The sequence below is a fragment of the Temnothorax nylanderi genome, unplaced genomic scaffold, assembly GCF_030848795.1.
Source record: "Temnothorax nylanderi isolate EJ_2023f unplaced genomic scaffold, tnyl_v1.0 TNYL_tig0459_pilon, whole genome shotgun sequence".
Classification (NCBI taxonomy): domain Eukaryota; kingdom Metazoa; phylum Arthropoda; class Insecta; order Hymenoptera; family Formicidae; genus Temnothorax; species Temnothorax nylanderi.
The window spans coordinates 129,728-146,379 of NW_027249521.1; the positions used below are offsets into that span (position 1 = coordinate 129,728).

The 16,652-nt window shown below is 37.2% G+C and overlaps 2 protein-coding genes across 5 annotated transcripts; both read right to left on the reverse strand.

Annotated features, from left to right (window-relative positions):
* Positions 1 to 1,683: 1,683 nt before the first annotated feature.
* LOC139782989 (probable chitinase 10) lies at positions 1,684 to 12,752 on the reverse strand. Of its 4 annotated transcripts, XM_071722096.1 has the most exons (12): positions 12,683 to 12,738; positions 11,986 to 12,513; positions 10,888 to 11,531; positions 9,183 to 9,332; positions 8,679 to 9,097; positions 6,017 to 7,546; positions 5,743 to 5,928; positions 5,239 to 5,527; positions 4,303 to 5,054; positions 4,028 to 4,213; positions 3,530 to 3,818; positions 1,684 to 3,097 (listed from the first exon to the last, which is right to left on the reverse strand). In XM_071722096.1, the coding sequence occupies exons 4-12, from the start codon at positions 9,256 to 9,258 to the stop codon at positions 3,009 to 3,011; spliced, it is 3,816 nt and encodes a 1,271-aa protein (XP_071578197.1). In that variant the 5' UTR covers positions 9,259 to 9,332; positions 10,888 to 11,531; positions 11,986 to 12,513; positions 12,683 to 12,738; the 3' UTR covers positions 1,684 to 3,008. The 4 variants fall into 4 exon arrangements, 3 of the variants coding, with proteins under 3 accessions (XP_071578197.1, XP_071578196.1, XP_071578195.1); XM_071722095.1 differs by having other exon boundaries at positions 10,888 to 11,519; positions 11,986 to 12,752; XR_011721083.1 differs by lacking the exons at positions 10,888 to 11,531; positions 11,986 to 12,513; positions 12,683 to 12,738 and adding an exon at positions 9,765 to 10,573 and having other exon boundaries at positions 3,303 to 3,818.
* A 2,166-nt stretch (positions 12,753 to 14,918) lies between these two features.
* Positions 14,919 to 15,433, reverse strand: LOC139782993 (peptidoglycan recognition protein-like). Its single transcript, XM_071722105.1, has one exon. It carries the CDS (start codon positions 15,431 to 15,433, stop codon positions 14,954 to 14,956), a length of 480 nt encoding a protein of 159 aa, XP_071578206.1. The 3' UTR covers positions 14,919 to 14,953.
* Between the last annotated feature and the right edge of the window lie 1,219 nt (positions 15,434 to 16,652).

A 16,652-nucleotide genomic window follows, 5' to 3' on the forward strand; every position in this document is an offset into this window, starting at 1 on the left:
GAGCGAATGTCACCATGTCGCCAAATCTATCAGCGAATCAAGCTGCATATTAAGGAAGTTCGGTTGCTTCATCGGGGGGAGTAGGGAGTAGTGGGACGCGGGGGTTCTGGCAACAGCGCACTAGCGTTGAATTAGTGGGAGTGAAGGGGATTGCTCTGATTGGTCGCCGGGTGTATAGTGCGTGCTGCTGTTCACGTCGTTCACGACCGTGGCAGTCTAGCAGACGAAAAATTAAGCAATTTATGCTATAATAATTAATTTTTCTACGAAATGTGCGGTAACCTTCCCCTTTCTTTCACTCATTTATTTGTAAATTATTAAGGGTCTATATCCCTCAGTAGGTCCAAAAAATAGGTGATTTTTGTGAATTTTTTGTGGAGAAAGTAAACAAAATAAATTATTCAATATTTTTGGATTATATTTATGATACTTTTAAGTAGTTATAAAAATTTTTTCAGCCCATTTTTAAATAATTTGGCGAAGCGAGATACTGGGCAACGCGCGGAATAGGTTGCTCCATGGCGGTAGTCCTCCAGGTCGTAAAATGTGTCTGAAACATCGAATCAATCGATTTTCCTGTTCAGTACAAGTATCCCTATAGAGTAGACTAAAAAAAATTATTTTGAATAAAAATTCATAAAATGGCGGCAGTTCAAAAAGAAAAATTAATTTTCACTATAAATTTTCGATACTTTTTTGCTTATAAAAAATTAAATATTGCATATATCGATATGATTGTAGTCTACTCTATAGACAAACTAGTTTTATATATGTCAAAAAAAAATGAAAGTGTTTCATTGAAAATTACGTGAGTTATCACTTCCGCCGCGAAAACGCTTTTAAAGTTTCAAGTTATGTTTTCGTTGATATAAATGTATATATTTGGATACTTACAGCTAATCAGCGCTAATTTGCGCTTTTAACACACTATTCTACACACCTAGAGCTATCAAATTATGCAAAAAAAAATTTCGATTTTTTGAACCCAACTGAGGGATATGGACCCTTAAGTTATACATGTGCATATTTTTTTTCCTTATCATTTGCATTTTTTCTTGCACTTATTTCATTCTGAAGGTGTGCAATAATATGTCATTTCTCATAAGAACCTAATATGCTATAAAGTACAATTTTTGGAGTAGATTTTTTTTCAAAACGGGACGGTGAAAAATTCACATAATTCTATTTTGCATTCCAGAACAACATATTAAAATTTCATGAAACTGGCTGCATTTTTTTGTAGCGACGGAACCTCCTTAAAGCAAATGTAAATACAGTGCAATCCGAAAATATGTTGCATATAATATATATATATATATATTTTTTTTTTTTTTTTAAGTGCGTGACGCTCATTTTTATCGAAAAGAATAGATTTTGCGGTCGCAAGTTGCTTGTCAAACAGTCACTGACAATCGAATTACCGATGCAATCAAAGCACACGAAATGACAGCATTATCTCCGTTCGAACCGGCACAGAACAGACTGCTGTTGCGTTATCTTGTCGAACGTGCTCGGAAATCAATGTCCCCCCTCTTTACCTCTTTCCCTCAAAAATCTCAAAACATAAGCTGCGGCATGCATGTATGTGCGATAACGTCGCTTTATACGATTTTTAGTCTTTCATGGAGCCGAATGGACTTGTATCTTCATTTCCATGGCCGAGGATTTCTAACATCAGTAGTGTACACGAAACATCTATATTATTTCTATTATATGTTTTTACAATTAAAGACAAAAGATTAGTATTTTGCGCTAATTATGTCACGATTATTTGCCTCGAGTTAAAAGGCAGTGTATTTAAAAAAAATTTGAAGCTAAGAGTTTCGTAGAGGTCTTTTTATATAGACACAGACTTATATTCAGTTATATGTACACTGGCCAAAAGAATTATTGCAACACTCAATTTAACCGAAATTTCGCGTTTCAGTAGAGTCCAGGACGACAGGACTGTTCCGAGATCTTGCCGAAGTTGCACAGATAATACTTAGTGCAATCGTTTTTGTGCGGTATGAATAAATGTCCTCCGCAATCTGCCGCGGATAGTGGACTGGTTTCGATCTCGATGGTATCGTCAATATCTGATTCAATCGTCGTTGTTGTCGGGGTTGTTGCTGGTGGGATGTAGAGGAGACCGGGGCACCATGAGCCACGGGGTACCATAGGTCATTGACTGTTTAGTGTAATCCAGAATGTTTAAGTTGATTCAATTAGTATCATGTGACAGTTATTTCGTTGCCCATACTTCGTATCGAGGTGGCAGTCATCAAAGTCCGTAGTCTCGAGACGCACGTGACATAAATGGTTTTCGTAATGCGTAAATTTCTTTTTAACCATTTAATATTGTTTTTGTAGTAAAATATACACGTACTAAAAATTAGGTGCAACTTTCTAGCATCTTTTGTCATTTTACTACACTACAGATAATCATGTATCATTTATTTTTTTTATTACGTTTCACCTTTTTCTATATTAAATGCATTCGGGGCACCATGGTACCCAATGCTGTGGCACCATGAATCACACACGCCACCAAGGTTGATGATAGATAGATATGTTGATGATGTATGTTATTTTTGATTGAAGAAAACATGTCAGAAGTTAGTTTTTCTTCTAAAAAAAGGATATTTCAGTAGTGGGTTCTGATATCTTGTTTGTCCTGCCCAATCCTGCTGAACAGTGTCATAAGAAAACGTATAAAATAAAATTTTTTTTCAACTTTTGTAACTTTTCGTTATTTTTTTAATAAATAAACTTAGTTTTTGTGTGTGATTTATAGTGCCTCAGTGACAGACCCATGATGCCCCGGGTATAAGGCACTTGGGTCATTTCTCAAAAAATGTTTTTTAATTTTTTTCTCCAAAACTAATCAATATTTGCCAAATACGCTAAATGAACTTTAAAATATACATAGTACTTTAATTATTTTAAAAAATGAGACAAAAAATCTTATACTTAAAAGTACTTTTCAGAGTTCGAATTTTTGTGGCTTATAGTGCCCCGGTCTCCCCTTATATTGGTCTTGATGATGTAGTGGATTCGTATATTGGACGTTCTGTGGATTCAATGTCGGTTTGGCTGACGTCGATTACAATCGCTCCTAATAATCATAAAAAGTAGTATTAAAATGTTATTAAAAAATCATACGTAAAAAATACTATTTCAATATAATCAATATTTATACTTTCTTTATATAATAGACTTTAAACTTTATATTTTTTTATATATTGTATATATTGTTGAGATATTTTTCTATCTCGCACCACTTTTTTTTTTATGAAAAAGTCACTTTCTTAAAAACCTACCTTTATATATTTCAATTTTTCATATAAAAATCATTTCTTTTTCCTAAAATAAAGTGCACTACTCGATTGCCAGGGAAATTTTACATAAAAAACTATATAACTGTTTCTTTTTTTTTATCAAAAATGACTGAGATACGACAGTTAAAAGTTGTCGAAATCCCAAATCGCACTAGTGTGGTTTTTGAGGTGGCCCAACCGAGGTGTGCTAATTGAGGGTTAACATCCACCTTCTGTAATGGGACACAGCGGGCCCTTCGGATAATTCCTCAAAACTCGATTCATTGTTCTCAATAGCGGACTAGGCTCGCAGCCGCATCTGTTTTTGAAGTCGTCCAGATCTAAGGCCCAAACCATACCACCGCCGAGACCAAGTTTCTTGATCAGTTCTGCCTTCAGTTTGATTTGTTGAGCGTCATCGAAGCTCACCCACTGATCACCTTTGTAGGCATAAGGGCCGATTCTTCTGTCTTTATCCTGAACGACTGTCCATCCCTTCTTCAACGTTCTTTCACATATCTGTCATAAAAACAAAAGAATAGATATTTATTTACTCCTGGAATAAATATATATCTTTTAGGATATTAAAAATTAATAACTTTTTATTTGCAGCTATTAATTAATGCAGAATTAATATTTTCTTATATGAATTTTATTAGAAACTTATTTGATAATTTTTTTATATTTATTTAGATTTTTTAATATTTCTTTTTTGGACATGGATTTACCTCGTAATATGACAAGAAGCCTCTTGCTCTGGTTGACTCTCCAGCTTCGCCGCCGCCATAGGTTGACGCGTTTAATCCGTGTACATTTCTCTCCGAAAGTGAAAATGATTGGCCGTACAATGGGACGCCCATGATCAATTTTTTCGGATTTGCACCTTTCTCTATCCAATAATGGATCGAAAAGTTCTAGTGACAAAGAACTAAGTATTTTTAAAATTTCCGATATTATTAGTATAATTCCCATGCTAAATAATTCTCGAAGTAATTAAACTTACGGCATTAGCTGTCGATTTCCAGTCATTCGGTAAAGAATACAGCGGTGCTACGTGGCCAGTCTTTTTATCCCATTGGCCATGGAAGTCGTACGTCATCACGGATATCCAGTCCAGGTATTTGGATAGGATAGGAACGTCGTATCCCGCGTCGATCACTCTCTTGCTTGGCGATACGGCCGCGGAGAGAAGTAATCCTCGAGGCTTGAACTCGTTGCTCAGTTCCTTCACCAGCTCAGCGAAACTTTGCTTGTCAGACTCCGGACCCTTGTTGCAGTCCACTTGCCAGCATACCGGATATTTCCAATCGAGATCGAGACCCTCGAAACCATATTTCTCGATGAAGACGAGAACTTGCGTGATAAATCTTCGCCTAGCCGACGGCGAGTTTACCAGTCTACTGTATTTGTCGCCGACCGAATCGTTCCAGCCTCCCAGTGCCATCAGCACCTTCAGACCCTTTGCCTTGAACGCCGCCACCCTTTCGTAAAACTTTTTGTCTATATCGGTAGTAGGATCGTTGGATTTCATCGTTAAGCTGTTACCGTCGAGCATGGAGAATCCGTAAAGCACATGGGTACAGAGATCGGAATCTATATCTTCCGGTACGAATCTGCCACCCTCTTGCCGATACCAGGCCCAGTTAGCGAAATAGCAAATGACTTTGAACTCGCTGAAACTGTCGTGTGAAACGCGATCCACTGTCGTAGTCGTCTGTATCGCTTGCGTGGGCCACGTCGTAACCGCTCCTGTACCTAATAATCATAAGAAGTAGTATTAAAATGTTACTAAAAAATCATACGTAAAAAATACTATTTCAATATAATCAATATTTATATTTTTTTTATATAATATATAGACTCCAAACTTTATATTTTTTTATATATTGTATATACCGTTGAGATATTTTTCTATTCTTAAAATGATATTAACATCTACCTTCTGTAATGGGACACAGTGGGCCCTTCGGATAATTCCTCAAAACTCGATTCATTGTTCTCAATAGCGGATTAGGCTCGCAGCCGCATCTGTTTTTGAAGTCGTCCAGTTCCAAGGCCCAAACCATACCACCGCCGAGACCAAGTTTCTTGATCAGTTCTGCCTTCAGTTTGATTTGTTGAGCGTCGTCGAAGCTCACCCACTGATCACCTTTGTAGGCAAAGGGGCCGATTCTTCTGTCTTTATCCTGAGCGACTGTCCATCCCTTCTTCAACGTTCTTTCACATATCTGTCATAAAAGTAAAGAAATAGATATTTATTTACTCCTGGAATAAATATACATCTTTTAGGATATTAAGATTTAATAACTTTTTATTTGCAGCTACTAATTAATGCAGAATTAATATTTTCTTATATGCATTTTATTAGAAACTTATTTGATGATTTTTCAATATTTATTTAAATTTTTATTTTTTAATATTTCTTTTTTGGACATAAATTTACTTCGTAATATGACAAGAAGCCTCTTGTTCTGGTCGCCTCTCCAGTTTCGCCGCCGCCATAGGTTGGCGCGTTTAATCCGTGTACATTTCTCTCCGCAAGTGAAAATGATTGGCCGTACAATGGGGCGCCCATGATCAACTTTTTCGGATTTGCACCTTTCTCTATCCAATAATGGATCGAAAAGTTCTAGTGACAAAGAACTAAGAATTTTTAAAATTTCCGACATTATTAGTATAATTCCTATGCTAAATAATCTTGAAGTAATTAAACTTACGGCATTAGATGTCGGTTTCCAGTCATTCGGTAAAGAATACAGCGGTGCTACGTGGCCAGTCTTATTGTCCCATTGACCATGGAAGTTGTACGTCATTACGGATATCCAGTCCAGGTATTTGGACAGGATGGGAACGTCGTATCCCGCGTCGATCACCCTCTTGCTTGGCGATACGACCGCGGAGAGAAGTAATCCTCGAGGCTTGAACTCGTTGCTCAGTTCCTTCACCAGCTCAGCGAAGTTTTGCTTGTCAGACTCCGGGCCCTTGTTGCAGTCCGCTTGCCAACATACCGGATATTTCCAATCGAGATCGAGACCCTCGAAACCATACTTCTCGATGAAGACGAGAACTTGCGTGATAAATCTTCGCCTAGCCGACGGCGAGTTTACCAGTCTACTGTATTTGTCGTCGGCCGAATCGTTCCAGCCTCCCAGTGCCATCAGCACCTTCAGACCCTTTGCCTTGAACACCGCCACCCTTTCGTAAAACTTTTTGTCTATATCGGTAGTAGGATCGTTGGATTTCATCGTTAAGCTGCTACCGTCGAGCACGGAGAATCCGTAAAGCACATGGGTACAGAGATCGGAATCTATATCTTCCGGTACGAATCTGCCACCCTCTTGCCGATACCAAGCCCAGTTAGTGAAATAGCAGATGACTTTGAACTCGCTGGAACTGTCATGTGAAACGCGATCCACTGTCGTAGTCGTCTGTATCGCTTGCATGGGCTTGACGGTCCACGTCGTCATCTTTGGCGGGGGTGGCTTCGATTCTACGGGCTTCAGAGGCCTGTCGTGCTCCTTTGGCGGTTCCGCCAGCACCCGCTGAATCGTGTGCATCAGTGGATGTGGTCCGTTATCGCACTGTCCGCGAAAATCGTCCAAATCCAGAGCCCATACCATACCACCACCCAAACTCATATCGCGCACAAACTGCGCCTTCCGCCTGATCATCTCCGAGTCGTCAAAACTAACCCATTGGCTGCCATTGTAAGCGTACGGACCCATTCTACCCTCCGGATCCTGCACAACCGTCCATCCACGATTGCGTACTCGTTCGCAGATTTCGTAGTAAGACAGAAAACCGGCAATTCCGGTGAACTCTCCGGCGTTCCCGGCGCTGGCCGGAGAATTCAGACCAGTTCCAGCTCTGGGATCGTGGATTGAGAAGGAGTGTCCGTACAACGGCATGCCCATAACAATGCTCCTGGGTGGTGCACCCTTCGAGATCCAATAGTTTATCGAATAGTTAGCGTTCAAGTAGTAGAACTCATCGTCCGGATGATAATATAAAGGCGCAACATGACCGGTACGTTTGTCCCATTGTCCGTGATAGTCGTACGCCATGACGGCGATCCAGTCCAAATACTTGGCCAACGCCGGGACATCGTAGCCCTTGTCAATCACCAGAATGTTTGGCGAGACCGCTGCCGAGAGAAGCAATCCTTTTGGCTTGAATTTAGCGCTTAATTCCTGCAATATAGCTGCAAAGCTCTCTTTATCCGAATCTGGACCCTTGTTGCAATTTGCCTGTTGCCAAAATTTGAAAAAAATTGTTAATAACTGAAAATGATTATAAATTTTGCAAGATTATATACAAAAAGTACGGAAAACAGAACTTTAAATAAAGATATAAAATACTATTTAAATTTTATATTTAAATTTTAAAATACTATTTAAAATATTTCCAGAGAGATAAAATAAAGAAAAAAAAACACGAAAAAAAGGACAATGATGAATAAAAACTCGAACGCTTGTATTAATATTATTACAATCTGTCAAATAAGAGCGTGGTCGGCCTAATTTATAGAAAAATTGAGTTAGCAAAATTTTGAAATACATAGATACATTCTATTTGATTAGAGCTAAGATGCAATTACATTAATAATGTGTCCAGTCATTATCGACGTCGATATTGACTGACATTTCCGAGGCATATTTTGCACTATTCGTGCGGCAAGGATCTCCATATCTCCGACGAATCTCACAAGATAATTGCTTTAAATTGAATATTTGTCTTTCACGAAGCTTATTATGCTTAACCTTTAGAGGCCGGGGGTGGTCGAAATATCGACCACCCAAAAAACACAAGCTATTTGATGTTTTCAGGCAAAATTTGTGTGTTGAATAAGGAAAAAATAGTAAAAAAAAAAAAAAAAACTCTTCAAGTCCTTTTCCCGGCCTCTAAAGGTTAATATATGCCCAAACATTTTCGATCGAATTTGCATCGGGCGACTGTGACGGCCAGTCCAATTGATTGATGCCAGATTGCTCCTTCCATTCAGTACAGAGTCTGCTCCGGTGTTTCGGATCATTATCCTCCTGCAGGATCCAGTCTTCATTTTTTTCCCACATAAACCACGAGTAGGCAGATAGTAACAAGGCCTTTTTATAGATTTCAAACATTTTGTCCGCATTCAGATTGTGTATAAACACGTAACACAACTTCGAAGCGCGACGCGTACGCGGCACTTATGCGACGCCTATGCTCTGTTCTGGCAAAACTTTAACGACAACCGAGCTTTTCTTCGCAAAGCATCAAGAAGAAAAGTATCCTCTATCAACTCATGCAAGAATCAGGAGTATAGCTTTTACCAACTGCGAGTTATAGCGACCACGTTCTTACTTGACAAACCGTAAATAAAAGAAAAATTGCGCTTACCTGCCAGCAAACAGGATACTCCCAATCCAAGTCCAATCCGTCAAAGCCGTATTTTTCGATAAACTGAATGGCATGATTGATGAATTTCTTCCTAGCGGATGGACTATTCACCAATCGGCTGTACTTGTCGCCGGCGGAGTCATTCCATCCGCCCAGCGCAAGGAGCACCTTAAGACCCCGCTTTTTATACGCTACCACCCGCTCGTAGAAACGATTGTCGTAGTCCGCCCAGGAGTCGTTCGTCTTAATCACCAGCTCGGAATAATCTAGCATTGCGAAGCCGTACACGATATGCGTGCATAGAGTGTGATCGATGTGTTCCGGCAAGTAACGGCCGATTCCACGACGGTACCAGGCCCAATTTGTGAAGTAGCACACAACCTTGTAGTAACCGGATAACGAAGATACCTTGTCGGGGTCTATAATCGCCAGGATAGTGATAACATATAACGCTTGCTTTATGTTGCGCTTGCAAAATAAAAAAATTTCCAGATAGACAATTACCCTCGAGCGATGAGATTGGAATTTCCGAGGAGACTGATGCGTCTGATTTATGAGTGAAATGTACAGTTATGGACATTACAACAGCTAGAAGTATTAAAGTTATAACGCACGATAAAACCGCACATTTCCACGTCCAGAGCCATTGTGTCACTAGAATAATTATAAAAAGCTATATTAGAACGTTTGTTTCACGAGCTACGTATTAATATCTTTTGATAAAATTTATACACAATTATTATGACGGGTACCACGTGTGTACGAAAGGAGTATTATAATTACATTAAGTCCTTCACGTAAAGCATAATAATTCTTGTTTGGTATCAATTTTCCGTTATTCTATTCACAATCAAGTAAAAAATTTGCGGCATGCAATATCTCGCCAATCTATGTCAGATAGCACATATATATATTTATACTGTGAGATAAAAATAGCTCTTTTATATTTACCTTTAATTCTTGTGGCGCAACTAAAGTGTAACAATTTTTAATCTAAAATATTGTTGATATTAAACTATATTCTGGAATAGTATGACAAAGACCATTGGTCAAAGTAAGTAATGATATTCGTGACATTGAAATTACTTTTAAAAATTGTTGCAGTCCGAATGGTTCTCTGATAACATTATCGTAATTCACGTATAAGAAAAGAAATGGCTGTTCTTCCGAAAACTCCCATGCTCTGACAGGTCAACATTTGTAAATAGGTTTCTTTCAGACATGTACTAAAAGGAAGAAATTATCGAAACTATTTCAAAATAGATAAAGATTGTACATCATTGATTTTTATCGCATTACTATCGCAGAACTATCATTACTATCTAACTAGAGATGAATTAGTCAAATCGACGTCAATGCATCGATGAAAGATTGATATCGAATACTGATTGATGTTTTTGTCATCTGTATGTGGAGCCAGATGAAAGACAATAGAAATCTTACAAAAATATTCACAATTGTTTAATTGACGTAAAAACAACTATGATGAGATCGGAGATGACAAAGATATGAATCAGTATTTGACATCGACTATTTATCAATGCGTCGATATCGAATTGACGTCGATTCGACTAATAATTTCTGGCTACCCAGCCAAATCAAATTCTCTTTGTTTTATATGTAAACATTTCAACACTTTGTGTTGCTTATTACGTATCCACGTATGTTTACGTATACCACGAAATGTTGTTTACATATAAAACAAAGAGAATTTGATTCTATGATGTCTTTGAATTTATCAGATTAAAATCAGTGTCCGCAAGTAATCATTGCGTTCTACTAATATATTTAACATTTTCAAGATAAATATTGATTCGTTCTTTAATATTTAGATACACAACATATTTATTACACGCGTTTTAAAACTATAAGTTTGAAAGAGTTGAAAGTACATTTTCTTTATCAGGAAAGAAGAGTAAGTCTTTTATCCAATGATATCGATAAAAAATTTCTTATCTATATTCAATTTATAGCATTATTAGCATATTTACATTATAAGGCAATTTAGCGGGTCGCGATTTATTATTTTCGTATATAAAACTGTATTTATATAAAATTGTTGTTACCCTAAGATCAGAAACTTATAAGAGATCTGTACTTTTTAGTATCCGGGATTTTATGATTACACATATCTTTGTATACTACGTTAAAGAAAGAAGTATATATAGAAAAACTAAAAGCAACGGGTGCGTGCACGATTAACTATTACCTTTATTTAATTCAGTATATTGCGGAAAAATGCATCCGTTTGGAGCTCCGTTGTCCTTATTCGTCGACAATTCGAGATATTCTCGGAGGGGCGGATAACGTCAAGTTCAATCGCATCTTGATTCGGAGTAGAATTCGTGTAAACGAATTGGTTTATGGTAACCGGACCATTGTAATTGACCTCATTACCCAGATGCACATTGCTCGAATCCTTCACGCGAACGTCACTGAAATTCGACGAATCGGGGTTCGGAAGGGCGATGTAACCATTCGTGGTATAGAACGCTTGATGGTGCTGGATGATGGTCGATACCGGCGGATTCATGATCCAGCTGCCGGCGCCGCTTTCCTCGACATCCGTCTTCTCTTCTTCATTGTCGTCGTCTATAACGTCACTGCACTGCGTAGAGGAATCTCCAACGCTATCATTGTCCGAAACTACGACCGCGATTTCCTTCGCCGAACATCCAGCCTCGCCGCAAAACCTGTCGACCGCATGACCCTCGGCAGACGCAACAGTACCATTCACTTGATCCTGCTCCTTCTGACCCTGATGGTGATTGCCTTCGAGCGTTTGATGCTGCTGTTGCACCAATGTCGCTGTTGCACCAATGTCGCTATCCATGCGCTATGCTAAAAACTCACCTTCTTTACATCAGATACGTCTTAAAATGCGATACGCCGCATGCAGCAGAATACGCTCGAGAAACAGCTGTAGGGTCTTTAGATAAATTCGTCAGATAGCTACGAAATTCTCTTACTTCCAATTAGAATATAAATGTCCGGTTTAATTTTTTGTCTTTTAATCTTCTCTTTTCAAATAACAAAAGAAAGATCAGTTTGTAAGCATAATTCTTATTTGATATTTTTTTCACATTGTGAAAACTTCGAAGGTAAAATATAAGACAAGCTCGAGAAACATCAGGGCTGCGTTCAGAAATTCAACCTGGGTAACTCTATAGCTATAGCTTACGTCACGTATATTATAGCATTAGAATTACTTAGGTACGTGTGCCTGGGCGCACCCTAATATTTTAAATTGACGCAACCGGTCGGCAACAATCCCCTAAATTAAAAGATAACTTATATTTAGGATTACCTTGCACAAATTACCATCTGGCGGCGGTCACTTTGTCAACACTAAGATTACCATTGATCTATGACGACATGGTGTTGTCATTGTGGAAAGCGCTCCGCGGGAAGGAAAACTTTATTTGATCTGGCCCTAACGGTTTTCGACACGTCGCGTTGACAACACCTGCAGTTGGAGGATGCACCGTCCCGCGGGAACAAAATACAATTCGAACAAGAACGGACTCGGTTCAAGTCACTATCGGCTATTTTCATTGATCCTACGACACTGTCAGACAGATACTGGCTTCAGCGATAACGCCATACGGCTGCTGAAAGACGCGCCTTGAATGTGGAATCGTAGAAGGCGCTCGTTCTTGCTCGCAGAAGCAAAACGAGGAAAAGAACAGAAAAGCGGAGACTAAAAACTGGTATCACATGCACGATATTCCTTTTCGCACAATAGGTATTATCCTATTTAATTTGAATGATAACGCTTTGGCTTCCTTATATGTGCTGGTACGTGAATGGCACCGCAGTCACCATGTCGCCAAATCTATCAGTGAATCAAACTGCATATTAAACCGAATGTAAATACAGTGCGATCCGAAAATATGTTACATATATATATTTTTTTTGGAAGTGCGTGACGCTCGTTTTTATCGAAAAGAACAGATTTTTCGGTAGCAAGCCGCTTGTCAAACAGTCACTGACAATCGAATTACCGATGCAATCAAAGCACACGAAATGACAGCATTATCTCCGTTCAAACCGGCACAGAACAGACTGCTGTAGCGTTATCTTGTTGAACGTGAACGGAAATCTGTGACCCCACTCTTTGCCTCTTTCCTTCAATCAATTATCAATGACATAGCTGTGGCACGCATGTATGTGCGATATTTGCGATAACGTCGCTTTAGACGATTTTTAAGGCCCCCGCACAATGAAAAATATATAAGAAACAAGGAACAGATATTAGCGATTAGAAATAAGAAATTAAAGGAATAAAGCTGGTGTAGCACTAATGCACGGCTTCCGATAAATTAAAAATCTATTTCCTGTGTTATTCCCTGTTTCTGTTGCCTGTATTTTTCATCGTGCATTCAACTTTATTCTTGATTCTTTAGTCCTAATCGCTAATATCTGTTCCTTATATTTTTTATTGTGCGGAGGCCTTTAGTCTTTTAATGGAATTGAATAGACTTGTATATCTTCATTTTTATAGTCGGAGATTTCTAACACCAATAGCATACACGCGAAACATCTATATTACTCCTATTATATAATTTTTTGCAATTAAAGATGAAAGATTAGTGTTTTGCACTAATTATGTCACGATTATTTGCCTCGAATTAAGAGGCAGTGCATAATAAAAAAATTTGGAGCTAAGAGTTTCGTAGAGATCTTTCTATATATAGACACAGACTTATATATTTAGTTATATGTATAAATATATATCTTAAAATTAAATTTAGAAAAACAATGTTTTAAAACAATTTTCCATATTTTGAAAAAATCTACTAGAATGAACCATAATAATATACCATATATTCTTTTTGGATACAATGAGATTATATAAATTTTAATTAAATTTAACATAAAGTATATGTAGTTGTTTCGCCAATACTAAATAAACAAGAAAGACTCGATTTTTATATTCGACAACGTTGGGCTAATGTCGGTGACAATTCGACCAGAATTTAACAAGGCCGAGATATCAATACATATTTTACGTTTGGAATATAATATTTATACAGTATTTTATATAGTATTTTATATAATATTTTATATAATGATTTATATAGTATTTTATATAATCTTTACATATATTTGATTTTCACTCTCGCTTAATTCCTTGCCTCCGCTTCTGCTACACAGCATATTTCCTTTGGTATCTGTCCTTACCTTTCAATTAGGTCACTGTCATGTTTTTCTCCTTTAATGGTTTTCTTTTAACCATAACTGTCCTTTTCTGTTCCTTACCTTTCAGTTTCTCCGTAATCATATTTGTTCCTCTTCTTGTCCAGAATTTACCATAACTTCTAATGTGGAGTTCTTTCTGGTAATATTTCTTCTATCGCTTTTTCTACAGCATCTCTTTTCTGGACCTCCCATTCTTTTATCACAGTATTGTTTTTTTCTTTATCTCTCTTATTTTCTCTTGCATTTTTAATTTTTTAAATTTTCTATTGTATGTAGATTGCCATCCGCGCCACTGTGAGATGAGTACAAAATAATATTTGACGGGTAGAAAAAAGATGTACAGGAATTGAATACTTATATATGTTTATTTATTTAACAAATTATAGGCTCTTTAAATGTACAACAAATTACATTTTTTAAATAGTATATACAAGATGTTCCCCAAAATTAGTTATTAAAACATGACTGATAAATCTGGTATATTATAAAATAAAATAAAGTATATAGTAACTGTCACGTTGGCATTTTTATTTCTTTACACAAACCACTGAACTGAGTAATCTGGTGTTTGGACACATGAGTTAATGCGTGTGGTTGACTTAAATGAACTACTTAACATTTATTACTGATGTATATATCTTGTATCATGCATGATATATATTTTCATAGCAATTTTCAATTTTAACAATTATTTAACAGCCAATTAATTTTATTATAAAGTTCAACCAGTACAAAGCCTATTACCATACCTCCAACACACACTATATTTTATATATGACATTTTCCTTCCTTTATTCGCTAATTAGCTTGATCTAATTAAAATTTATTAATGCTATCAAAATTTGCAGGGACTACCTCTTTTGGTCATATATTTCATTGTAGTCAAGAAGATTTATATTCGGAATGAAAATAGTAAATCCGCGGAACGGTGGTCCGCGGTCTAAACTTGTTGGAATTATATCTAACTAACATAAACAAGTGGCAACTACAGATTTAAAGAAAAAAAATATAAATATATTTTCAGGACAGGTGTATTCTATTCACAATGTACCTTACATTTTCAAGCTATCTGATCAGGGCTTGGATGACCAATAAGGCCACTTTATAATTTCATTATATAAGGCATCTCCAGGACTCTTAGTGCTCGAAACTTGTCGGTGACCTAACAGTTTATAGTCAGGCGCGATCTTTTCGGCTTTGACGCCGAGCTCTATGATCTTTTGCGCGGCACGTAATTGTAATTTCGGCGGTACAACTGAACTGAAATTACCGATGAAGGAAATGCCAATGCTTCTGTTGTTATAACCGCGGGCATGGGCACCGACGTAGTCCCAATTTCTGCCAACATATGCGAAGCCGTCACCTCCGACGAGAAAATTATAGCCGATATCCGAAAAATTGTAATCTTTGAAATGCGTATACTGAACAAATCTCACTTGGAATGCACACTCTGGTAGCATGGTACAGAATGGTGTCACAGTATGACTAATAATTACATATGATACTGGCAGCTTCATTTTTGTTAGAGGTTCCAAAGGCGGCTCCGCATCCATTCGTCCCTCTCGACAAGCGTAACGAAGTTCCGTTCCATTATTATCTGAAAGTCATGAAAACATAGTACATATCATACGAAGGTTCAAGATATACCATGCAGACAAATTAATTAAACGCTTTTATTAATACCTATACAACACCGATGTGTCAATTTATAATCGGATTGCATACGCCAATTTTAACTTAAAATCTAGAAAAATTATTCTTATATATTATAGGATATGCAATAGTGTGTTGGAAATTATATAATAGACACGTGGAAGCAAAAACAGATGCGCTTTTAAGTAACCGAAATGAAATAAATACAAATATTAGAGTGCAAGATACAGATTTTAAGTTTACAATTGTGATAAGATAACGTTTGCCTCATGTCGCGCTTGCAAACAAAAAATTTTTTAAATAGACAATTACCCTCGGTCGATGAATCTGGAATTTCCGATGGGACCAGTGTGGTCGGTTCGGGCGGCGCGGGAGATACGTCCGGATGATGAGTGAAATGTACAGTTATGGGCACTACAATAGCCAGAAGTATTATAGTTAAAATGCACGATAAAACCGCACGTTTCCACGTCCAGAACCATTGCGTCACTAGAATAATTACAAAAAGCTGTATTAGAACGGTTGTTTCACGAGCTACGAAAGGAGTATTATAATTACATTAAGTCCCTCACGTAAAGCATTATAATTCTTGTTTGGTATCAATTTTCTGTTATTCTATTCACAATCGAGTAAAGAATTTGCGGCATACAATATCTCGTCAATCTATGCCAGGATAGCATAATACGTATATACTGTGAGGTCAAAATAGCTCTTTTATATTTAGCTTTAATTCTTGTGGCGCGACTAAAGTGTAACAATTATTAATGTAAGAATATCATCGATATTAATCTATATTCTGGAATAGTACGACAAAACCATTGGTCAAAGGAGTTTAATGACATTTGTGACGTATCATTGAAATTACTTTTAAAAGTTTGGTGCAGTCTGAATAGTTTCTGATAACATTATTATCTTTCACGTAGAGAAAAATGGTTGTTCTTCCGAAAATACCCATGCTCTGATTTAGGTCAAAGTTTGTAAATAAATTTCTGTTAGATAATAAAAGACATGTTCTAAAAGGAAGAAATATCGAAGCTACTTCAAAATAGATAAAGATCGTACATCACTGATTCTTATCGCATTTATCTAATAATCGACAATTAACATATACTCCATTTA

What these genes read in the sequence shown, in the direction of transcription:
- LOC139782989 (XM_071722094.1), bottom strand. An exon ending in ACTGTGTCCCATTACAGAAG is followed by an intron (nt 5,055 to 5,238) that starts GTAGATGTTAAT and finishes TATGATTATTAG; the next exon opens with GTACAGGAGCGGTTACGACG. An exon ending in GCTTCTTGTCATATTACGAG is followed by an intron (nt 3,819 to 4,027) that starts GTAAATCCATGT and finishes TTTTTATGACAG; the next exon opens with ATATGTGAAAGAACGTTGAA.
- LOC139782993 (XM_071722105.1), bottom strand. Translation starts at nt 15,433, where the DNA reads ATGGATGCGGAGCCGCCTTTGGAACCTCTAACAAAAATGAAGCTGCCA.